Source organism: Pseudorasbora parva, chromosome 21, assembly GCF_024679245.1.
Source record: "Pseudorasbora parva isolate DD20220531a chromosome 21, ASM2467924v1, whole genome shotgun sequence".
NCBI lineage: Eukaryota > Metazoa > Chordata > Actinopteri > Cypriniformes > Gobionidae > Pseudorasbora > Pseudorasbora parva.
The window spans coordinates 1,170,550-1,197,214 of NC_090192.1; the positions used below are offsets into that span (position 1 = coordinate 1,170,550).

General features: G+C 38.8%; 1 protein-coding gene across 1 annotated transcript; it reads right to left on the minus strand.

Annotated features, from left to right (window-relative positions):
* Positions 1–7,675: 7,675 nt before the first annotated feature.
* On the minus strand, positions 7,676–25,561 carry hs3st3l (heparan sulfate (glucosamine) 3-O-sulfotransferase 3-like). The gene is made up of 2 exons (XM_067429483.1): positions 25,075–25,561; positions 7,676–8,613 (listed from the first exon to the last, which is right to left on the minus strand). Exons 1-2 carry the CDS (start codon positions 25,383–25,385, stop codon positions 7,995–7,997), a joined length of 930 nt encoding a protein of 309 aa, XP_067285584.1. The 5' UTR covers positions 25,386–25,561; the 3' UTR covers positions 7,676–7,994.
* Between the last annotated feature and the right edge of the window lie 1,104 nt (positions 25,562–26,665).

Here is a 26,665-nt window from a genome sequence, read left to right on the forward strand (position 1 = left end):
GGCAGATTATTTATCTTATTTTATCATATCTAATAAATGTTTCTTAATGTGAGGAATTTTGTATATTTTGATTAGAAACAAGACAAAAATACTAAGTAAGAAAAGTCTTTTTTTGCAGTGCAATAGAAACATCCCCATACTTTCCAAAAAAAATAATCTTAGAATATCTTGTTTTCCAGCTCATTCTTAAATCAAGATACATTTACTGAAGAAGCAAAAGGACTGAAGATATTAAGTAGAGATGCATGACATATCGGCCGATGTATGTTCATAGGGGCCAGGCACTTGGCGTTCTTATTATTCTGCTTTCATTTCTTCTTCCGCTCTTGAGTCTATAAACTTGCAGCCGATAGAACCGCTTGGGGGAAAGTAATGAAATTTGGCCCGCGGATAGAGGACTGGTCCAACATTAAATGCACCAATTTTGGAGTGTTTAGCTCAATCCCTCTAGTGCCATCACTTGTTCAAAATTTGAAATACGTTTGTGCTTATAATTTTTGAACTGGAAACAAAATTCTGATTTCTTGGCTCAAGATATTTCGACTGAACCCACACTTTCCGGTAGTGCCAGTTTTTCCGCCAAAAATACTTTTACGAACTGCTCCTAGATGGTTTAACCGATTTGCACAAACATTTAACAAACTCATCTTCAGACAAGTTCATTTTTGTCAGCATTTTTACGTAGAGCTTGTGAAAATAAGGCTGTGACCAAACTTGGTACATGTCATCACAAGTATGACCCAAGGCTACATGCTGCGTTTCGGCACACAACAAATGACTATTTTTGCTTATAATTTCTGAACAGTTTGCCCAAAAATCATGCAGAGTCAAATTATATCTAATTTTCCAGTATCGGCCATTTTGGGCGTCAGCCATTTTGAATTTTGTTGTAAAATGCTGTATTTCATGAATGCATTCGCATATCAATACAAAACTGGGTATGGGTCATCGTCATGGTGCCCTGAGGGAGCCTGAGAAGTTTTGAGCCAGTGCCACCTAGTTGTAAAATCAAATATTCACATGCTTATAACTTTGGATGTGGTTGATGGGTTATGTCCTGAGTCCTTACCGAGTCCAATGATACCAAACATGCTAGGTTTCGCTTATGGTTTCATCAACGTTGTGATTTAGCGTTTAAACAACTTTTGCGAATATCTTCGAAACCGTTAGTCTGATGGAGATGAAACCACCACAGGAAAACCAGAATCAAAGTGGGTTAACTAAACGCTAATGGCTAAATAAGCAAAAGCGAAATAATTCAAACAGAAAACAAGATTATTTTTCTCACCCCATTGGCAGATTATTTATCTTATTTTAAGCAAAAACTCTCTTCATTTTGAGTTATTTTTCCCAAAACAAGACAATAATTTGTACTTGTCTAGTAAATGTTTCTTAATGTAAGAATTGTTAGATGTTTGGACTAGAAACAAGACAAAAATACTGAGTAAGAAAAGCATTTTTTGCAGTGCTTTAATTGATCTTAAATCGATCTATCATCAGGAGAACATCATAATCGTGTGTTTGGGACGCAGATGTAATGGTGAGACTTTTGTTTTTGGAATCAGACTCTTGGAAATGATATACAAATTTGGATATCGATTTATCGGCTGATATATCGGCTATTGGCGTTCAGATGTAGAGAATTATCAGCAATATCAGTGAATATTAAGTCTTGTTAATCATCAAAATTAGTTAAAAAGCTACACTGTGTAACTTTTTTAGTTTATTCTTATCTAAAAACACTTAGTTCTTTCAAAAATATATGTGCTCATTAATGTATATTTACTTCTTTTAAGTAATAAAGTATTCTGGTAAGTTTATAATATGCCATTGAAAACACATACGGGTGAGGGGTTCGAATGCCGGTCGCCATGTTGCCCCTCCATTTTGAAAGTACAGTAGCCAAAGAGGGACATACCCGTAAATTCAAGCTTCGCCTTTCGCGTTTTAACACTCGATGGCACCGTGTCGAATGTGAAGAGGGGGATTGCCATGTTAATCTTGGACTAAATCGGCCACCGTAGGAGTTAAAACAGAATTGAGAGAAACAGAAACTAATATTCACTGGATGGTCATAAACCTTTACACCGCTAGATGGGGGAAAATATCATAGAGTGGAGCTTTAATGCTTAAAACCAGAACAAATCGGTTATTTTTTCCCCTTTGAATAAAGTGTATTTTTCTGACTCCGTTGGCAGAGATTTGCTCTTGTCCAAGCTCGAACTGCTCTCTCTCTCTCTCTCTCTCTCTCTCTCTCTCTCTCTCTCTCTCTCTCTCTCTCTCTCTCTCTCTCTCTCTCTCTCTCTCTCTCTCTCTCTCTCTCTCTCTCTCTCTCTCTCTCTCTCTCTCTCTCTCTCATTAAACGAGATTATATAATGAATGATCTGCAGTCATTGTGCTTCTCCAGTGAATGCATATTGAGAAAGTTTAGATATTTGTGCTGGAGGAAGAGCATCATGTTTTCTGTCATAATCTGATTTCTGAAAAAAATTGTTTTTGATATCCGATCACATGACTGTGCCTTTGTTTGTGCGATTGGTCCCTGTTCTCTAACCGTAGCATGCAGAAGTCCTGGATCAACATATCTACAGTAATCTCAATACATATCAAATCGTGTGTGTGTGTGCATGCGTGCGTGCGTGCGTGTGTGTGTGTGCGTGCGTGCGTGCGTGTGTGCGTGCGTGCGTGCGTGCGTGTGTGTGTGTGTGTGTGTGTGTGTGTGTGTGAGATACAGAGATGTTCTTTCTGAGATGGAAAACATGGCCCATGTGTTCACGTCACTTGAATCCTTCATCATTAAACCATCCGTTGGAATAAATAACGTCCCTGATCTAAGTCTTTGCACTGCCATAATGAACTGTTTACATTTTATGTGCAATAATCAATGACACCTATATGATTCAATGACTTTTCTACAGTCCTGTACAAGCATCCTACTGTACTGTTCTGTAGACTGATGGTGTTAATGCATGTCAGATTGTTCGTTTAATTTGATATTTGTGTATTTGTTTGCTCGGTTGTTTTCACTTCATGGGTTTCCTTTGACTTTATGTTGATGAAATGTACAGTATATATTGAGTCTTTTACAAAAGCTGCCAGGCATAGAGTAATAACTACACTGAACAATGCGTTATAATAAACAGAAGCTTTATAACCTAAAATGATTGGTGTATTTTCTGCATAGAAACACGGGGTGGCGCTACAGACCAACACACTGACATGATAATGCTCAGCTCTAAAGAGGAAGTCTGCAATAATACTGTGATCAAAATGCGTTTGAATTATAATTCATTTGACGGGGGAAAAACCTCTATTGTTTTCTTGTTGTAATTCTGCTTCTTGTATAAGTTGCAAAAACAAATAAATAAACCCACAAAATATATAAATAAATAAATGGGCAAAATGCATAAATCCACATATTCCTGCATAAATAAATGTCTAAATAATTAAATGTGCAGGGGGATTAATACTTTAATAAATAAAACGATGAATAAAACGATTGTTGGGTGAAATGTGTTTTTTTTTATGTTAAAGGAAATGCTCAACTGAATGTTGACTCTTTTTTTCCTTTTAACCGTTCATTAATTTTTTCTCTGCTTTGATGCTAATGAACACCGCCTTCTGATGTTTGATTGACACGCCCTCATTAGCATATTGCACTAAATATGGAGCCACATTCAAAAATGAATAAACAGTTGTTGTTTTTTAAATGTTCCTCAACATTTATTCCATTGTATCTCCTCACTCACACATTTAATTATTAATATGTGTTTGCATGCAGTATTTATTTATGTATTTTGTGGATTTATTTGTTTGTTTGTTTATTTTATTTATATTGTTTTTGCAGGATTCGTCCTCCATAATCTCACGGCTCTTTCAATGGCCGCAAAATAAAACAATCATGAATTTTTTTTAAAACGATTTTTACAAATAATCAAAGTTCCTAATCATTTGAAAATCCACACTGTATATTTTAAATTATTAACTCATGCAGTACAATAATGTCGATGCCCGTTTGTCACGTGTACGCTAAAGTCGAATTTTATTGGACAATATGAAATGGCGCGGAGATTTGAATTTGGCTGCTCGTTCATAAATCGGTTGAAAACTACACAATCTGTTGTCAGGTGAAATAGGTCAAAGAAAATGGGAAAAGACGTCCTTTCCAGGCAGAAAGGAGAGACGAAAATGCATTTGTTGAATGAAATGATCTGGATATGCTATTCAAGTCTTCCTGGGAAGTTCGTATTTACGAGGTAGGAAGTCGTGTGAATGACGTCATGTGCGTTCAAGTCACTTTCGTCGAAGTAAGATGCTGGTAAGATGGCGGTGTTGCTGCTTTCTCTTAATTAATTACACAATAACAATACAGCAAAATTCTTAAAATCTAGGCTACTTACAGTGAATGTGCATCAGGTGTGTTTTGCTTTTTTATGTTTCTAATTAAAGAAGCTGCTAAACTTTATCGTTACATTATAGCCTTAGCTATATATTATAATGCTATCATAGTTATTATATGCTGTCGCTGTAAATAGAAAAGCCTGACAGTATGTTATCACTGCTAAATACCTTTAAGTGTTAGTACTCCAAAGATCGGGGCTTAAAGAAAATACGATCTTTACGACATCACGTCAACACACCGTTTGTCTCATTTTTTTGTTTTTGTTTTTAATAATCTTTTCAATTAAAATATTGGAAGTGAATAGAACCATTCCACACCTGAAGTTCATTAATGGTGAGTAGAGTTGCATTTTTATTGACTTACCATTTGATGAAACCTATAAGGTGTGTGTGTGTGTGTGTGTGTGTGTGTGTGTGTGTGTGTGTGTGTGTGTGTGTGTGTGTGTGTGTGTGTGTGTGTGTGTGTGTGTGTGTGTGTGTGTGTGTGTGTGTGTGTGTGCGTGTGCTGAAGACTGGAGTAATGAGGATAAATTCAGCTTTGATCACTGTAATAAATGACACTTTACTATATATTCACCTATAGGCTAAATGGTAAAAATGTCTAATTATTCCAAACTTCTGAACGTTAATGTGTATTGTAAATGTAACTCCATGAAAGCGATATCAACAAAGAATCATATATTATTTTTTGCATTGAAACAGAACAAAAACAATAACACAGGAACTTAAAATAATTTATTTGCTTTCTATGGGTGGAATTTCAGACTAGTGCAAATCCATGCATGCAGAGGGAAAATCTAAAGAACTGGCCTCATCTGCATATCGTCTACTTTGAACCAATCACAGAAGACGGGTGGGACCAGTCTGAGCCACTGGATAGAGAGTGTGATTGTAGACCAGCCTTTACACACAGATGTGCTACGGTGTAAATACAATGACAAATGATGTCTAATGCTACACAGTTTATTTTAAATCCAAACCCTTTTTAATATGAATGATCAATCAAACATGATAAAAGCTGCAGTTTGACTGGGCAACATTAAAAAGGCTGGCAGGAGCAGAAAAGTGCTACTAAACCAATGATTTAAACAGATAGTTCACCCAAAAAAAAGAAATGACCCCATGATTTACTCAAGCCATCCTAGGTGTTTATGACATTCTTCTTTCAGACGAACACTATCAGAGTTATATTAAAACATGTCCTGGCTCTTCCAAGCTTTATAATGACTGCCCAAAATTTAAACCCTAAAAAACTGCATCCATCCATCATAAAAGTGCATCCATCCATCATAAAAGTGCATCCATCCATCATCTTTTGCTCTTTTAAGAAAGCCTTTTATTTATTATTTTCGCGCCATTCGTTTTTCATCTATGTTTAACAGCGTTTCGTCCGAGGTAACATCCCGCCTTACACAAATACAACAACCGGTTTTTAATCTCCATGCCAATGGTTGGAAAGAAAGGAGTAAACACTGTCACTAGTAGGTTGTGACGGCTGTCAATCAAAATGTGAAGCGGTGATTCGTTCCATGTGTTACCTGTCAGAGAACTAATGGATAATTAGTTAAATTGGTTATATTCTTAATATATCATATAAGACTGTCAATTAACTAATTTCATGTTGTTTTATATTTCATTTGTTGATTATTTATTTCGTTGGATTTTAGTTGGACTTTGTCAGAACTGTTTCAAAAATAGTTTGGGCTCAGTGATGTTGAATTTAAATGACGTGTAAAATAAAGATGTTATGTTACATTGGGATGTGGGACTAAAGAACAAAGTATAGCTGAAAAGCATAATACAAATGTTTTTATTAAGTTAGATAGACATCATTTGACTGTTTCAGGTTATGTTTTAGTGTCGGAAACATGTCCCACACAAACTTAGTAATCGTCCCACATTTGGTTTGTTTGTTTGATGGAGGTCACCCTATTTCAGTCATGTGACTGTAGGATATTTTTTGTGGATATTTGTCTTACACAAACCCATGGCTCTGCTTCAGAAGGCCTTTATTAACCCCCGGAGCAAAGTGGAGCACTTTTGTCATGAATGGATCCACTTTTATGATGGATGGATGCACTTTTATGATGGATGGATGCACTTTTATGATGGATGGATGGATGGATGGATGGATGGATGGATGGATGGATGGATGCACTTTTATGATGGATGGATGCAATTTTATGATGGATAGATGCACTTTAATGATGGATAGATGCACTTTAATGATGGATAGATGCACTTTAATGATGGATAGATGCACTTTAATGATGGATAGATGCACTTTAATGATGGATAGATGCACTTTAATGATGGATAGATGCACTTTAATGATGGATAGATGCACTTTTATGATGGATAGATGCACTTTAATGATGGATAGATGCACTTTAATGATGGATAGATGCCCTTTTATGATGGACAGATGCACTTTAATGATGGATAGATGCACTTTAATGATGGATAGATGCACTTTTATGATGGACAGATGCACTTTTATGATGGATAGATGCACTATTATGATGGATAGATGCACTTTTATGATGGATAGATGCACTTTAATGATGGATAGATGCACTTTTATGATGGACAGATGCACTTTTATGATGGATAGATGCACTATTATGATGGATAGATGCACTTTTATGATGGATAGATGCACTTTTATGATGGACAGATGCACTTTAATGATGGATAGATGCACTTTAATGATGGATAGATGCACTTTTATGATGGACAGATGCACTTTTATGATGGATAGATGCACTATTATGATGGATAGATGCACTTTTATGATGGATGGATGCACTTTTATGATGGATAGATGCACTTTTATGATGGATAGATGCACTTTTATGATGGATAGATGCTCTTTTATGATGGATAGATGCACTTTAATGATGGATAGATTCACTTTTATGATGGACAGATGCACTTTTATGATGGATAGATGCACTATTATTATGGATAGATGCACTATTATGATGGATAGATGCACTTTTATGATGGATAGATGCACTTTAATGATGGATAGATGCACTTTTATGATGGACAGATGCACTTTTATGATGACAGATGCACTATTATGATGAATAGATGCACTTTTATGATGGATGGATGCACTTTTATGATGAATAGATGCACTTTTATGATGGACAGATGCACTTTTATGATGGATAGATGCACTTTTATGATGGATAGATGCACTTTTATCATGGATAGATGCACTTTTATGATGGATCGATGCACTTTTATGATGGATAGATGCACTTTTATGATGGATGGATGCACTTTTATGATGGATAGATGCACTTTTACTCTTATTGTGTTTGTCTGAAAGAAAAATGTCATACACACCTAGGATGGCTTGAGTAAATCATGGGGTAATTTAAATTTTTGGTGAACTTTCCCTTTAAGGTCATTGCTATCAGTTCTCTCAAACTGAGCCACACCGACGGACGGCATGAAGACCGTTCTGAAGTGCTCAGGCCTGTGTTTGCGGCAGACGCATTGATCTGAACAGCTGTGGAGCCATCGAACAAACCCAAGAGATCGCGTTTCGCCACACACACTTCTTAACTGGCACATAAAGTTCATTGCCATCCGAAGTCCATGCCTGCCATTTGGTAGAACTTCAGGTTGTGCGGCTGGTAGAATTCCCTCAGTTTCCGAATGACCTCTGGGTCGATTTTAGGATGCGTTCTGCCTTTGGTTTTGCCCAGACAGTGCGGTTTGCTACTGCCTTCTGGCTTTTTGAGGCAAGGGAAGCCCTTGGTCTTGTTGAAGTAGAAGTGTTTATCTGTAATGATCCTCTGCAGGCCGAGGAAGTCCTGAACTCGGCCTAACTCGCCCGCGGGGTCGCTGATCAGTCTCTCTCCGTGGACAAAATGGATCTGCGAGAGTGGAAAATAGGCCAGCCATCGCTCCAAATGTCGAGCATACAGGCCGATGTACAGCGGGCTCCAGAGCGAGTCGATCCGGCCCGACGAACGGTTCTTAAACGCCAGGCTCTCGAAGCTGGGGATGCCAGGGGTCTTGGAGATAATTTGGGTGTAGTCCGAGATGGCGCGGGTTATGGGGTCTCGCACCACCACGATCAGCCTAATGTCCCGCGACATGCCGTGGATTCGGCCCGGCGTCTCTGGGGTCACGAAGTATCTGGGTGTCTTCTCCATCACGATTTGCCCATTGAGGGCTTTGGGCATCATGCTCCTGAAACACACGAAGAACGGTATACTTGATTATAGAGCAAACACCCACTCAATCTTATTCCTAAATGACGGCGACTCGGCTGTCATTCAGGGCCCGTATTTATCAAACATCTTAGAATTACTCACAAGAACACTGCTAAGAATTGACTTAAGAGTAAAAAAAAATTCTTGGCTCAAAGCTGCGCTTAAAAGTTAGTTATCAAGCGTCCCAATCATACTTTAAGTGAAGTGTAGGACTAAATCTGTCAGTCCTAGAGTTGATTCACGACACTTTGCTGCGCCACAAACAGTCACTGAAGAGATGTCCTTATTTAAGAATATTCTCAGATAAATTCACATTGAATGGTGAAGTTCCTAAGAGGAGTTTACATCCAACACACATTTGACAATAAAGAGTTTTCAAGAGAATACATTATAATATACACATTAGAAGTGAAAGATAAACGTTTTCATCCTTGTTTTAATTACAATTTTTAAACTGGTGAGCTGTTAACTGACCTGCCTTTATAAAGCCTAGATTTCTTTAATATAATCAGCCATCATGGGTTCCAAAAGAAAACCGAACCGGCGGGAGGAAGAGGCGATCGCTACTGCTGCTGATTTACTCAAACAGCGTTTTTTAATTATTATAAAACCCAACATTAACCAGCGCTGAAAAAGATGATGCCTGTGTCCAAACGATACCGATGAACTGCTCGTCGTCAAACATTGCGAACACATTCTCCTTCTCCTGAAAGATTCACACACGTCTCTGTCTCCTCAGCGCCATCACTGCCCCTACTGGACACTCCTGACCACTGAGAGACCTCTCGAGCCGTCTTAAATAACTGGGAGAGTAAGAGGGATTCTTAGCTTTAAGACATTTGATAACTTGCTTTTATACTTAAGTTTAAAAGTAGGAGTACATTTCATGAATTCTCAGCACTTAAGACTAAAATAGCACTTTGAGAAGCTTGATAAATACGGGCCCTGATCTGCGTTCTGATCCAGAGATCCAGTCTTTTCAACAGTAGGGATACTTGATTATAGTAGGGATGCACCAAAATCAAAATTCTTGTGGCCGAAAGCCAAAACTGAAGCACCGAAACAAATTATGCCAATTATTAGTACCATTGCAACTGCATTTATGGCTATGACTGTGTAACTTTACTAAAAATCAAGGCAGTGCAATTGCATAAATTATTATTAAAGGCTTAAATAATAAATCAATTATAAATTATGCAAATAATTATTTAGTACATTGCAACAATGCACAGCATAGCATAACTTGACCTCACTCATGTGTACATTAAATAATAATGTACAGGCCTGCAGAAAGATACAGAAATTTAATAAAGTAATCAAATGTAAAATAACTGCATATTTAACTGTTTAAATTAAAGATTAATCCTTATTAAACTTACAAAAGCTATTTAATCAAGAGCAGTGAGTGATATCCTTATCTTTATGAGTGACTCATTGAATCATTCACTCAAGAGATTTGTTCAAAAACACTGATTCATCCAGTAATGAAACAAGTGAAGTCTTTATGAGTGAGTCATTGAATCATTCACTCAAGAGATTCGTTCAAAAACACTGATTCATCTGCTAATGAAACAAGTGAAGTCTTTATGAGTGAGTCTTTGAATCATTCACCCAAGAGATTTGTTCAAAAACACTGATTCATCCAGTAATGAAACAAGTGAAGTCTTTATGAGTGAGTCATTGAATCATTCACCCAAGAGATTTGTTCAAAAACACTGATTCATCCAGTAATGAAACAAGTGAAGTCTTTATGAGTGAGTCTTTGAATCATTCACCCAAGAGATTTGTTCAAAAACACTGATTCATCCAGTAATGAAACAAGTGAAGTCTTTATGAGTGAGTCATTGAATCATTCACTCAAGAGATTCGTTCAAAAACACTGATTCATCTGCTAATGAAACAAGTGAAGTCTTTATGAGTGAGTCATTGGCCCTGTCCCAAATGGCACACTTCATGTCACTTTCGGTCTTGTGGACTTACAATGGCCGCTGCGTGTGCTTGTCCGTTAAGTCCATGAGACCGCAGGGTGTCCCATTTGTCATTTTAGGTCCCAGAAGAGTGCTCGCAATACGCACTTCTGCCGAGCCTGCACTGGTGCGAGCTACGCAGAGGACTTCTTCCCAGCAGTCAAAGCGGCATTACGTTGTGAAAGTGCAGACTCAGAGAAAGACCGTGAGGGTTTAGGGTGCCATTTGGGATGGGGCCATTGAATCATTCACTCAAGAGATTCGTTCAAAAACACTGATTCATCCGCTAATGAAACAAGTGAAGTCTTTATGAGTGAGTTTAATACAAATCAAATAAATATATTTTTTAAATTGACTGCATTTATTAACATTTTGTGTATTAACTTCAAAACTGTCCAACTTTAAACTCTAAACTACTTTAAACTTCAAACTTTAAGCTTTTAATTAACTTTTTCAAACTTTCTGGTCTAGCTTTCTCAAGCCAACTTCAAATTTAGTTTAGAAACTTTACTTCTGTAGTTTATGACGCCGAGCCTCTGATTGGCTGTGAATGTGCATCAGTAGTGCTGCTTATCCTGCAGATGTGCAGCCGGCATCAATCACGCGGATACTCGGAGAAATAAAGGAACGCATGCGTGTCTTTCTCGGGGTTGGCAGATGGGACTCGGCGCTTTATGGTCCACCTGCCTTCATGCTTGTCTAACTTAGTATTCTTGTCTTGTTTATGGTCAAAATATCTAAACATTCTTACATTTAAGAAACATTTACTAGACAAGCAAAAGTAATTGTCTTGTTTTGGGAAAAATAACTCAAATTTAAGAGAGTTTGCTTAAAATAAGATCTGCCAATGTGGTAAGCAAAATTCATTATTTTTCTCACCTCTTTGGCAGATTATTTATCTTATTTTAAGTAAAAACTCTCTTCATTTTGAGTTATTTTTTCCCAAAACAAGACAATAATTTGTACTTGTCTAGTAAATGTTTCTTATTTTAAGAATTTTTAGATATTTAGACTAGAAACAAGACAAAAATACAAAGTAAGAGGAGCATGTTTGTGCCGTGTGCGACTCCTCAGTGTCCTTCGCAGGAGACAGACTCTGATTGCTGTGCCGATCCCCAGACCGCGCCGCATTGTCAGTGACTTCATCTGAGAAAGCACTTAGCCTAAAGACTTCCCTCTTTACCTCGGCCTATAATGGGGCCAGCGAGTCTATTAGGTGCCGCCATTAATTATTCACTCACTTCAAGTGATGTGAGCGTTTGTGCCACCGAGGTTCAATCCTCCAGCTAATGCAAGGATTTCTGATATATGCTGGATACTCAACTTCACAGGATACAGAGGAATGAATATACACTGCAAAAAATGCTCTTATTTAGTATTTTCTTCTTGTTTCCAGTCCAAATATCTAAAAAAAAAAAAGTACAATCAAGATTAATTTACTAGATTAGTAAAAAGATACTTTGTTCTTGTTTTCTGGGGAAAATATCTAAATGAAGTGAGTTTTTGCTTAAAACAGGCTAAATGACCTGCCAATGGGGTGAGAAAAATAATTTAGCAACATCTGGAAATGGCAAAAATGCAGTGCAAATTCCAAATATCTGACTTCCTGCACCAGGATACTTTTTTGTACGTCTTGGGCTGTTACATTGTGTACCGAATTTCATGCTATAAAATGCGTATAAATAGTACGAGTGTGCAATGTCGTGGAATGTATACGCCAAAACTAATTTTGGCGAGCATATGATACGCTGTTTTTCGCGTGCATATGATACGCACTTTATGGCGTATATATGACACACTCTCTTGGGTAGGTTTAGGGTGGTGGGGTGGGGGGTTCGTATGTATAATACGCATAAAATGCGTATCATATGCACGCAAAAAACAGCGTATCATATGCACGCCAAAATGAGTTTTGGCGTGCACATTCCACGACATTGCACACTCGTACTATTTATATTTATATATTTTTCGTGAGATCCGGCTGCAACTTGTACGTCGATGACGAACATCACTTTCAATTTTAAGGTGCGCTATCGAGCCATTTTGCCACGCCTAATTCTGAAACTCATATCAGACGTAAATTTTCACCTCTTCTGATGCGTGTGCAAAGTTTCATGAGGTTTCGATCATGTTTAGGCCCTCAGACATGTGATTTATTTCAGAAAAGAAGAATAGACCGAGCGATTACAATAGAGTCCTCACACCATCACAAATATAAACTATTTTTAAACATTTCTGAAAATCGAGTAATAATGACTCAATGTACACAGCACTGCAAAAAATGCTTTTCTTACTTAGAATATTTGTGTCTTGTTTCTCGTCCAAACATCTAAAAATTCTTAAAACAAGAAGTATTTACTAGACAAGTAAAAGTAATTGTCTTGTTTTGGGGAAAAATAACTCAAAATGAAGAGAGTTTTTGCTTAAAATAAGATAAATAATCTGCCAATGGGGTGAGAAAAATTGTTATTTTAAGATTATTTTTCTCACCCCATTGGCAGATTATCTTATTTTAAGCAAAAACTCTCTTCATTTTGAGTTATTTTTTCACAAAACAAGACAATTTGTACTTGTCTAGTAAATGTTTCTTAATGTAAGAATTTTAAGATATTTTGATTTGAAACAAGACACAAAAAAGTAAGAAATGCATTTTTTGTTACAGTGTAAGGAACACCAACATGCATTTGAACCCAAAGATCATAAAAATGGAAAGAAAATGTGTCGTTGTCTATTATGGACATGTTTGTGGATGTTGTTGACGGTGTGCTGTGAACTCAAGGCTTGCTAGATCTGCTTTAACCTAATTGAGATACATTTAGAGAAAACGGCAAAGATGCCGATCCAAATGAATTCCGATTAGCACGTGAGATGAAGTATCTGAACAGCCAATATGTTTGGAAAAGCCCGATTCAGGACAGGTAAGTCTTTGTTAGTAAAACGCTCTCCGGACACAAAGATCAGTCTAAGTGATATGGATTGTGTGTAAGCTTTGAAGCGCTTCATTGTTTGGCACATTGCTCCAGCCGCTGCAGGTCTCCTCTAATTGAGGCTGCGTTTGGACAGGCCTCTGAATAAACCCAATGGTGCCGTGGGTATTGATGTGATGGGTTATGGTAATGTGGGTCTCAGCTGCGGATGCGGAGGCAGGTGGAGTTTGTAGATGGCTCTCATCAGCACAAACAGATGTGAGGCAATTACTCCGACTTCTGTCCAGATACTGCAAAGGGCGTGATACGAATCTTCTCATTCCAATGAAGCTGTTTAATCGGGTGATAAAGCCTTTGTTTTTCATTTTTTATAAATGCTGACTTGCAAATAAACACCTCTCACACACCTGGATAGGTGCGCTATAGACCACGGAAATATGAATCAGCTACTGTAAAAAAATAATGTCTCCAATTGAAAAAAAATTTAGTGACTGATCACATCTACATTTTTCAGTCGGCCGAATTGAAATTCTGTGAATTGACGCGATTTAAGTCACAGAAATTCAATTTGACCAACTGAAAAATGTAGATGTGATCAGTCCCTAGAAAATGTTCAATTGGACGCCTGAATTTTTTTACAGAAATGCTTCTTTAGCAGATTTCTGAAGGATTGTGTGACACTGAAGACTGGAGTGGTGCTGAAAATTCAGCTTTGATCACCGGAATAAATTACACTTTACTATACACTGATGATCAGGTGAAGTGAATAGCACTTGTAAGTGGGTGGGATATATTAGGCAGCAAGTGAACATTTAGTCCTCAGAGTTGATGTGTGTGAAGCAGGAGAAATGGGCAAGCGTAAGGATTTGAGCGAGTTTGGCCAGATTGTGACGGCTAGACGACTGGGTCAGAGCATCTCCAAAACTGCAGCTCTTGTGGGCTGTTCCCGGTCTGCAGTGGTCAGTATCTATCAAAAGTGCTCCAAGGAAGGACCAGTGGAGAACCGGCCACAGGGTCATGGGCGGCCAAGGCTCATTGATGACCGTGGGGAGCGAAGGCTGGCCCGTGGGGTCCGATCAAACAGACGAGCTACTGGAGCTCAAACTGCTCCAGAAGTTAATGCTGGTTCTGATAGAAAGCTGTCAGAATACACAGAGCAGCTCAGTTTGAGGCGTATGGACCAGTCAGGGTGACCTCTGACCCCGCCGAAAGCATCAACAGTGGCACGTGAGCATCAGAACTGGACCACGGAGCAATGGAAGAAGGTGGCCTGGTCTGAGGAATCACGTGTTCTTTTACATCACGTGGATGGCCGGGTGTGTGTGTGCGTGTGTGTGGCTTACCTGGGGAACACATAGCCCCAGGATGCACTATGGGAAGAAGGCGAGCCGGCGGAGGCAGTTTAGGGGTAGGGGGATAAAAAATACGGTTTGTACAGTAAACTCTAAAAAATGCTGGGTTAAAAACAACTCATGTTGGGTTGAAAATGGACTAACTTTAACCCCACAATTGGGCGGGGTTAAATGTTGGGCGGGGTTAAATGTTGGGCGGGGTTAAAAACCAGCGGTTGGGTTAAATGTTGCTTAAGACAACCCAATTGCTGGGTTAGTCCATTTTCAACCCTACATGGGTTGTTTTAGTCCAGCATTTTTTAGAGTGTTTAAAATCCATTACTCCAATGGAAAGTCCCCACAATTCACAAAAACACAACGTGTGTGCGCGTGCGTGCGTGCGTGTGTGTGTGCGTGTGTGTGTGTGTGTCCGTGCCCAACCATCCATTTCTTTGCATATAGAGGCCATTAAAGAGCCAGTCAGTTGTAACTGTGCCCTGTCCACTTCCCAGAAACATCCATCATCAGGGGCCGCAGACGCCAGATCCCCATCCACCGTCCCCTGAGGGGCCTAATGAGGGCCGTATTACCAATGGACCATCCAGCCTTATGTTGAGTTCATAAAGTACTGCATACATATGCCAACATGCACACCCAGCCAAAATAAACACACACACTTCCTCACTACATTCTGATATTTCCACAATATTATAATCGACAGTCAGATCTCGTTTGAAAAGCATGTGTTCGCTATTAATACATCTAAAGTGTCTTCTATTCCTCTATTAATATCCTCATCATACTCATCGGCTCTGTTCTGGTGAGTCTATGCCCTTGTGAAGTAGATGCACTGCTCATATTGAGGATTAATAATTAATGTCCTCAAAAAGGCTTCTCTCGGGACGAGCCCATGAATGGCTATAAAGGCATGTCTCGTTTCTGCGCTAGGACAGGAATGCTCACAAACGTCTCCATGATTAGCAATGCAATGACGTGTGTGGCGTTTAAACATATGCACGTTAAAAAAGCAAAGCCAAAATCAAGGTTTGAATTTAAATTCCCGTTTTAATGACCTCTTCATGAATTGCAAATGGAGCCTCATAATGTGTCGGCATCACATGACGCAGCTTTATTTCCAGAAGGGGCTTTTTCCCGGAGGCCGATGTTTAGGTTGAGCTCGCCTGTCCCTCCTGTAGTAATCGATAGATTCATGTTTTCAGACTTTTGATGTTTCAAAGAACTCACAATCACATCTCAATGGAAGCCCGTTTCCACCACGAAATAAAAAAATACAAAGATTGCGACTTTATATCTCACAATTGTGACTTTATATCTCAGAATTGTGACTTTATATCTCAGAATTGTGACTTTATATCTCACAATTGTGACTTTATATCTCAGAATTGTGACTTTATATCTCAGAATTGTGACTTTATATCACACAATTGTGACTTTATATCTCAGAATTGTGACTTTATATCACACAATTGTGACTTTATATCTCAGAATTGTGACTTTATATCTCAGAATTATGACTTTATATCTCAGAATTGTGACTTTATATCACACAATTGTGACTTTATATCACACAATTGTGACTTTATATCTCACAATTGTGACTTTATATCTCACAATTGTGACTTTATATCTCACAATTGTGACTTTATATCTCAGAATTGTGACTTTATATCTCAGAATTGTGACTTTATATCTCAGAATTGTGACTTTATATCTCACAATTGTGACTTTATATCTCAGAATTGTGACTTTATATCTCAGAATTGTGACTTTATATCTCAGAATTGTGACTTTATATCACACAATTGTGACTTTATATCTCAGAATTGTGACTTTATATCACACAATTGTGACTTTATATCTCAGAATTGTGACTTTATATCTCAGAATTATGACTTTATATCTCAGAATTGTGACTTTATATCACACAATTGTGACTTTATATCTCAGAATTGTGACTTTATATCTCAGAATTGTGACTTTATATCTCAGAATTGTGACTTTATATCACACAATTGTGACTTTATATCTCAGAATTGTGACTTTATATCACACAATTGTGACTTTATATCTCAGAATTGTGACTTTATATCACACAATTGTGACTTTATATCACACAATTGTGACTTTATATCTCAGAATTGTGACTTTATATCTCAGAATTGTGACTTTATATCTCACAATTGTGACTTTATATCTCACAATTGTGACTTTATATCTCACAATTGTGACTTTATATCTCAGAATTGTGACTTTATATCTCACAATTGTGACTTTATATCACACAATTCTGACTTTATATCACACAATTGTGACTTTATATCTCACAATTGTGACTTTATATCTCAGAATTGTGACTTTATATCTCACAATTGTGACTTTATATCACACAATTGTGACTTTATATCACACAATTGTGACTTTATATCACACAATTGTGACTTTATATCTCAGAATTGTGACTTTATATCTCAGAATTGTGACTTTATATCACACAATTGTGACTTTATATCACACAATTGTGACTTTATATCTCACAATTGTGACTTTATATCACACAATTGTGACTTTATATCACGCAATTGTGACTTTATATCACGCAATTGTGACTTTATATCACGCAATTGTGACTTTATATCTCACAATTGTGACTTTATATCACACAATTGTGACTTTATATCTCAGAATTGTGACTTTATATCTCACAATTGTGACTTTATATCTCACAATTGTGACTTTATATCTCAGAATTGTGACTTTATATCTCACAATTGTGACTTTATATCTCACAATTGTGACTTTATATCTCACAATTGTGACTTTATATCTCACAATTGTGACTTTATATCTCACAATTGTGACTTTATATCACACAATTGTGACTTTATATCACACAATTGTGACTTTATATCTCACAATTGTGACTTTATATCTCAGAATTGTGACTTTATATCTCACAATTGTGACTTTATATCTCACAATTGTGACTTTATATCTCAGAATTGTGAGTTTATATCTCAGAACTGTGACTTTATATCACACAATTGTGACTTTATATCACACAATTGTGACTTTATATCTCACAATTGTGACTTTATATCTCACAATTGTGACTTTATATCTCACAATTGTGACTTTATATCTCACAATTGTGACTTTATATCTCAGAATTGTGACTTTATATCACACAATTGTGACTTTATATCACGCAATTGTGACTTTATATCTCAGAATTGTGACTTTATATCTCAGAATTGTGAGTTTATATCTCAGAATTGTGACTTTATATCACACAATTGTGACTTTATATCTCACAATTGTGACTTTATATCTCACAATTGTGACTTTATATCTCACAATTGTGACTTTATATCTCACAATTGTGACTTTATATCTCACAATTGTGACTTTATATCTCACAATTGTGACTTTATATCTCAGAATTGTGACTTTATATCTCAGAATTGTGACTTTATATCACACAATTGTGACTTTATATCACGCAATTGTGACTTTATATCACGCAATTGTGACTTTATATCACACAATTGCGAGTTTATATCTCAGAATTGTGACTTTATATCACACAATTGTGACTTTATATCACACAATTGTGACTTTATATCTCAGAATTGTGACTTTATATCACACAATTGTGACTTTATATCACACAATTGTGACTTTATATCACGCAATTGTGACTTTATATCTCGCAATTGCGAGTTTATATCTCAGAATTGTGACTTTATATCACACAATTGTGACTTTATATCACACAATTGTGACGTTATATCACACAATTGTGAGTTTATATCTCAGAATTAAGACTTTAAAACTCGCAATTGTGAGAGAAAAAGTCACAATTACTCTCTTGTTTTTTATTTTATGGCAGAAATGGGCTTCCATACATCTCCGCTATTTCCCCCTCTGTTGAACTTGAACAGATCTCGTGCTCTATCGAGGGTGACTTACACCACATAGATTTCTTTAAAGCAAAGTGACAGTATTGGCGTTTGAAACGTGAACTCGGAGCCTCGGCAGAATAAAACCTCTTGCTAATTGTAACCGAATCTACAGCTAGCCGGTTTAATGCCAGCGCGACGTGAAGGTCAAGCGTCGATCAATTGTAGAAACACTGTAAGGACAAAACTTCTTGTTTTCTGTGAGATCTGAGATTGTGAAAAGCAGCGCCTCCACACAAACACCTACAGATTTAAAGGGTTAATTCAGCCAAATAATGAGATGTCTGTCATTAACTCCTCTCCCTAATGTCGCTCCACACCCGTAAGACCTCCGCTCATCTTCACACACAGTTTAAGATATTTTATATTTAGTCCGAGAGCGTATGCAAGTGTATGCACACTATACTGTCCATGTCCAGAAAGGGAATAAAAACATCATCACAGTAGTCCATATGAGACATCAGTGGGTTAATTAGAGTCTCTTGAAGCATCCAAAATACATTTGGGTCCAAAAATAACAAAAACTACGACTTTATTCAGCATTGGCTTCTCTTCCGCGTTTGTGTTCAATCCTCAAGTAAAGATTCAAACGGTTATGAGTCAGTGAATCGACTCATGATTCGGATCGCGTGTCAAACTGCTGAAATCACGAGTCATTGGCGATCTGAAACTCTCCCTTTAATCTCTGCTTGATAATGAGATTAACGACTGGCCCATTCCATGAGGATCTGACCATATGAAGTCCCTGCCGCAGATCATTATTCTCGGTGGAAAATGTGACTCGGGTTAAAGATCAATTGAAGCTTTTCTCAATAATGTCAAGTGGCCTGTCATGCTGTGAGGTCCATCTGGTCTCGGCGACACAAACACAAAGGAATATCAGAGCAATGTTACATGACAAGCGCAGACACGTCCATTTCAAAAGCTTCTTCAGGTTAATTAATGTGGCCATGGCACCAATTGTGAATTGACAAAACAATCAATCAGCTGTTTAAAAGCGGCGTAATGGAGTTCGGTCAACTCTGAGCAGCGCGACCGGCCGTAAAATTGAACGGCGAGACTTTATTGGGCTTCTACAAACAAATGAATAAATAATTGACACTAGTGGCGGCGTTTCACAAAAACACATCGCATGAGTCCTTCTGGCCATACAACGTCATTCCCCAGCAATCATACAATATCAAATCAGCCGTGCTAAAAATAATAAAGGCCACGGACATTAAACTACGCCTTTAAAGCCTATGCTTTACTTACAGGTAAATAATACAATAGACATTGTGTAGATTTCATAATCGAATAACACCTGAGACTCAGACTCAGTGACTGTGACGTTCAGTGGTTTTGAGTGTCAACGTGTCAAAATGACAAGTTGTTTTATCCCAGTTCTATCTCAGCGGTTGGGTTATTTTTTTCCCAGCGGTTGGGTCATTTTATCCCAGCGGTTCGGCCCTTTTATCCCAGACGTTGGGTCGTTCTATCCAAGCGGTTGGGTCATTTTATCCCAGCGGTTGGGTCCTTCTATCTCAGCGCTTGGGTCGTTCTATCTCAGCACTTGGGTCGTTCTATCCCAGACGTTGGGTCGTTCTATCCCAGACGTTGGGTCGTTCTATCCCAGACGTTGGGTCGTTCTATCCCAGACGTTGGGTCGTTCTATCCTGGCAGTTGGGTCGTTTTATCCTGGCAGTTGAGTCGTTCTATCCCAGCGGTTGGGCCATTTTATCCCAGCAGTTGGGTCATTTTATCTCGGCGGTTGGGTCGTTCTGTCCCAGCGGTTGGGTTGTTCTATCCAAGCGGTTGGGTCATTTTATCCGAGATGTTGGGTCGTTCTATCCAAGCGGTTGGGTCATTTTATCCCAGACGTTGGGCCCTTTTATCCCAGACGTTGGATCGTTCTATCTCAGCGCTTGGGTCGTTCTATCTCAGCGCTTGGGTCGTTCTATCCTGGCAGTTGGGTCATTTTATCCGAGATGTTGGGTCGTTCTATCCAAGCGGTTGGGCCATTTTATCCCAGCAGTTGGGTCATTTTATCCTAGGGGTTTGGTCGTTTTATCCCGGCGGTTGGGTCGTTTTATCTCGGCGGTTGGGTCGTTCTATCCAAGCGGTTGGGTCATTTTATCCGAGATGTTGGGTCGTTCTATCCAAGCGGTTGGGTCATTTTATCCCAGACTTGGGCCCTTTTATCCCAGATGTTGGATCGTTCTATCTCAGCGCTTGGGTCGTTCTATCCCAGCGGTTGGGTCCTTTTATCCCAGATGTTGGGTCGTTCTATCTCAGTGCTTGGGTCGTTCTATCCCAATGGTTGGGTCGTTCTATCCCAGACGTTGGGTCGTTCTATCCCAGACGTTGGGTCGTTCTATCCCAGACGTTGGGTCGTTCTATCCCAGATGTTGGGTCGTTCTATCCCAGCGGTTGGGTAGTTTTATCCCAGACGTTGGGTCGTTTTATCCCAGACGTTGGGTCGTTTTATCCCAGACGTTGGGTCGTTTTATCCCAGACGTTGGGTTGTTTTATCCCAGAGGTTGGGTCATTTTGGACTTGCCTATTGCATTGATTCTGATTAGGACTCTGTGCCGCATTAAGGTGTTTAAATTTGCTTTTCAAACCTGCCATTTCTTTCAAAAGCCAACTCAAGCAACAGCAACGAGCAGCATCACGAGCGGTTTATTCCCGGTTTGTCTGAATGCTCAGCTATGGAAACTATACGTAAACGCGCCCCTGACTGACAGCTCCTCACATCTGCCCAGTGTATCAATCCCTCTTGAGATGTCAGAAGCACCTCAAACACAAACAATGGAGCGTTCTCAATATAAAGCAACATCTGGCCACGGCTCCGGAGATGATTAACACCGCCAGCTTCCATCCAGCCCCACTTCAGGGGATCGCCATCGCCAGATGGCTTTATTTCTCTCACTCCAGCCTTTATGAATATGGTGTTATATTGATACCACACCTTATCAAATAATACACTTATGTTCATCAAAAACACACATTTGGGAGGTTATGCCGTGGTAAAATGCACACTTTAGGACAGTAGCGTAAGCTCTGATCCGTTCGTGCAAATATAAGACTCTATAGTGTCTATAAATGTAAAGTAACACTGCTGTTGCATTATTTTGAGGAAAGTAAAGAAATTGAGGATTTGTATTATATTATTGGCTGTTAGTTGCTGAAGTTAAACTGTACGTATACTGCTTCAATTGCACAGAGCTGGACAGTCCCTCAGCTCATTTACTCGAGTCCTGTACTGAAGTTCATTGTTTGAGTCTCTGTGCTTTACTGGAGTATTATTCTTTCTGTAATCTTCTGACTTTAACTTCACTCCATCTGAAAGACAAATATCGTCCTCTTTACTCCACTACATTTCTATCAAGGTCCTCGAAGTGGAAAGTCGTTTCTGTCGCAGCTTTGAAAGTCAGTGATGATTTTTTTCTTCTTTAAAAGGTGTTTGGGTTTTTGCAGAAAGCCTTTCAGGAATCACTCTTGTAGAGTCTCGTGAAGTTCAATGATTTCACAGCATTTATTAAACACTGATTTATAGTTTAGAGCAAAATGGAAGAAGACGGATGTCCAAATGCTCATTTAGTGGAGGATTCACATAAACAAAGTTGATTCTGTCTTCAGTGAAGGTGAACAGTGTGAGAATATCAGATGTGTATCAGTGTATTGGATCCGTGCATTCGGCCTTAAAGTGACAGCAGCTTTATAAAGAGCTTTGTAACTTTTCTACAAGTATTTAAATGAGTTTAAGTTAGTCGTCTGCTAGTGTGTCAGATGGAGCGTCACTGACTGGCTTAAACCATGATGGCATAATGTGCATTTATACAACTATAATACAATAATGCGGCGACATAAAGAAGGACATTTACTTTTGATACTTAAGTTCTTTTGAAAACAAATACGTCTGTACTTTTACTCCAGTAAAAATCTGTTCTTACAACTTTCACTTGAAACGGAGTAATATCTGACCAGCAGTACTTTTACTCTAGTAATGAAGTTGTGTATTTGTCCAGCTCTGCAATTGCAATATATTAGGATTTCCACTGTCCAATAAGCTCTGTCATTTTTTGCCGGAAAATTTTGTTTTGTTTTTTAAGAGTTTTTTTCTGCATCGGAATGGAATGAAACTTTGTAAACGCACAGAAAAAATCAGCGACATGATTGGAAAAGTTTCAGTGGTCCCGATGGCCCCGTTTACACAACATGGTTCAAGTGACCCAATTCCGATTTTTCCCACAGATCGGATATGACATGAATGTGTAAGCAGGTAAAACCACATGAACTCCAACATCTTCCGATCAGATTCAGGCCTCACTCATAAACACGATAGCAATGTTTTCCTGACCTTTCAAGATGGTGCAGAGAGCTTTTCTGGGTCAGAGCGTCTTGGGTTGTTTCGCCGGTGTACAGTGTAAATTCAAATATCGGATACGGGTCGCTTTTAAAAGATTTCAGCAGGTCATCAAAAAAATCCCATATAGTCACCAAATCGAAATAGGGCATCAAGACCTGCAGTGTAAATGCAGCTTTAATCACACTTGTGTAGTTCGCGGCCATTGGAAATGAGTGGGAGATGAATGTCCTCTAGTGGAAGCGTCCGGTACTGCGCACAAACACATTCTGACTGAAAGCTCATTTCTTGATATCAAACTCACATTTTAGATTTCAGATTAAAGTAAAATGTGTTTTTGAAGATCTATATTTCATATAAACGATGTAATATACTATTTTTGTGCATTTAAAAATGTTACACAGTTTTATTGTAACTTTTTTGTTTGTTTAGATTTATGGCTTTGGTTCTCATTGTTTTAAGATAAAATGTGTTTTGAAAAATAGATATTTAAAAAAAAATGTAATAACAATAAATAAGTAGCTTTTCACGTTCACTTTTTAAGACTGCAATAATCTGCCAAGTGTCGTCTTTAATAAGAGCTCAAACTTCAGTCTGTGATCCAAAACATTCAACATTCATGTTAAAGTTAGAAGTTTCATTTTTTATTTAATTTAATTTCTCATTTCATACTCCGGTCCATGCTCAAAAAGTAAATAAATGGATTATAACTACTGCATAAATATAATTTAGTACCATAAAATATTCAATAAAAAAATATTTAATTCAACTAAAATATGGTACAATCATTTAATTGAAATTAAAATAATCTGTCATTTTTCACTGACACCTGAGGTTAATCTCCCAGCATGCAATGCATGAATAAATTATGCATTATTATTATTTTTAATACGTGCTGTTTAATTTTTCTCTTGTGTCTTTATTGGCATCAGCGCTTCACTTAAAGAACTTTATCATCTTTCCATTGCACAAAATATTCTTTAAAATAGAAAACTGTTCTTTAAATGGTTAAAGGTAGGAATAAAATCTTTCAAGAGCTGGTCACTCTTCATTGTCATTGCCCTTTAGGAAGCTTTATTTTCATGTTTAGGTTCACTGTCCCGTGCATCATATAATTGTGTTCACGGACACCAGCTGATTTAGACGGTATCCCACCATGCACAGTATGTTTGTTGTTGTTTTTTTCACACGACAGAAGTCCAAATGCAGTATTATACTTGCATGCATGTTAAAAGTAGGAATAAAATCGTTCAAGAGCTGATCACTGAAAGCTTCTTCATTGCCTTTTAGGAAGCTTTATTTTCATGTTTAGGGTCACTCTCTCTTTACACTGCAAAAAATGCTTTTCTTACTCAGTATTTTTGTCTTGTTTCTAGTCCAAACATCTAAATATTCTTTAAACAAGAAGTATTTACTAGACAAGCAAAATTATTGTCTTGTTTTGGGGAAAATAACTCAAAATGAAGAGAGTTTTTGCTTAAAATAAGATAAATAATCTGCCAATGGGGTGAGAAAAATAATCTTAATTCAAACAGAAAATATTATTTTTCTCACCCCATTGGCAGATTATTTATCTTATTTTAAGCAAAAACTCTCTTCATTTTGAGTTATTTTTCCCAAAACAAGACAATTACTTTTACTTGTCTAGTAAATGTTTCTTGTTTTAAGTATTTTTTGATGTTTGGACGAGAAACAAGACAAAAATACTGAGTAAGAAAAGCATTTTTTGCAGTGTAAGAGTCACTAAACTCCGACACGGACACCAGCTGATTTAGAAGGTATCCCATCATGCACAGTGTTTTTTTTTTTCCTTCCACACAATAGTCCACATGCAGTATTATAGTTGCATGCCTTCTATGATTAGAGCTGTGGCGTGCGTCATTACCTGTACCAGCCGAGTCCGCGCGCGTAATGCCTGTCAAAGAAGTGCGGCTCTGAGCCGAGCGCGCGGATGTCCGGATGGAGCCGCAGGAACTCCAGGAGCGCGCGCGTTCCTCCCTTCTTTACGCCGATGATCAGCGCGTGCGGGAGGCGGCGCGTCGCGGTCCAGTCGGTCCCGTTACCGTCCCGTCCCAGCGGGGAGTTCTGCGCGCTGTCCCGCGGTTCCGACGCGCAGCACCCCAGCAGGAGGCAGAGGATGGAGACGCGTGTGACGCTGAAGAAGGAGAACATCGCGCCTAGTCTCCGCAGGTCCATCCCGCCGAGGGCGCTCTGTGCGCGGCCATTCTCTTCACTTCACTCGCGTCACTTTGACCAGCTGGAAGCCACACGAGCGGATGGCAGCGCGTGCGTCCCGCGGGCATCGCGCGTCATAGTTCTAATGCCGCGCAGAGATGCAGTGTGTGTGTGTGTGTGTGTGTGTGTGTGTGTGTGTGTGTGTGTGTGTGTGTGTGTGTGTGTGTGTGTGTGTGTCACAGAGAGACTCGGGTTCCCATGCTGGACAGCAGAAGCAGATGCAGGAGCGCGAGGACGCGACTGTCCCGAAGATGCTCTCATTCATTCATGAAAGTTCGCGCGGAGCTCCAGCTGTCTGTGATTGGAGGGTGACAGATGGAGGCGGGGTTAATGTGATTGGAGGGTGACAGATGGAGGCGGGGTTAATGTGATTGGAGGGTGACAGATGAAGGCGGGGTTAATGCTGTTGGCATGGGGTGAAAAATATCATTGTTTTTCCATCATTTGGCCACAGTGATGTACGATGCAATGTGCTCTCCTTATAATAATAATAATACACTCTGAAAACTGCTGTTTTTTTTAAAAACAACCGGTTTGCCCAATCTGCTGGGTAGTTTTATTTAACTCAACTATTATTTAAAAGTTACCATATGGCTGGCTTAAAATGAACCCAAGGTATGTTGGAAATAAACATTTAATAATATGTTTAATAAATGAATATAAGATCAAACCCCTGCTATAAAATGACCCAACCGCAGTGATAGAACCACCCAACCACTGGGATAGAACGACCCAACCGCTGGGATAAAACGACCCAACCGCTGGGATAGAACCACCCAACCGCTGGGATAAAATGACCCAACCGCAGTGATAGAACCACCCAACCGCAGTGATAGAACGACCCAACTGCTGGGATAGAACGACCCAACCGCTGGGATAGAACGACCCAACCGCTGGGATAAAATGACCCAACCGCTGGGATAGAACCACCCAACCGCTGGGATAAAATGACCCAACCGCAGTGATAGAACCACCCAACCGCTGGGATAAAATGACCCAACCGCAGTGATAGAACCACCCAACCGCAGTGATAGAACGACCCAACTGCTGGGATAGAACGACCCAACCGCTGGGATAGAACGACCCAACCGCTGGGATAAAATTACCCAACCGCAGTGATAGAACCACCCAACCGCTGGGATAAAATGACCCAACCGCAGTGATAGAACCACCCAACCGCTGGGATAGAACGACCAAACTGCAGTGATAGAACCACCCAACCGCTGGGATAAAATGACCCA

Bases quoted from the DNA above. Each gene is read 5' to 3' on its own strand.
- hs3st3l (XM_067429483.1), bottom strand. From the start codon at position 25,385: ATGGACCTGCGGAGACTAGGCGCGATGTTCTCCTTCTTCAGCGTCACA. The intron at 8,614-25,074 runs GTAATGACGCAC...CGTGTGTTTCAG, and splicing joins CGCGGACTCGGCTGGTACAG to GAGCATGATGCCCAAAGCCC.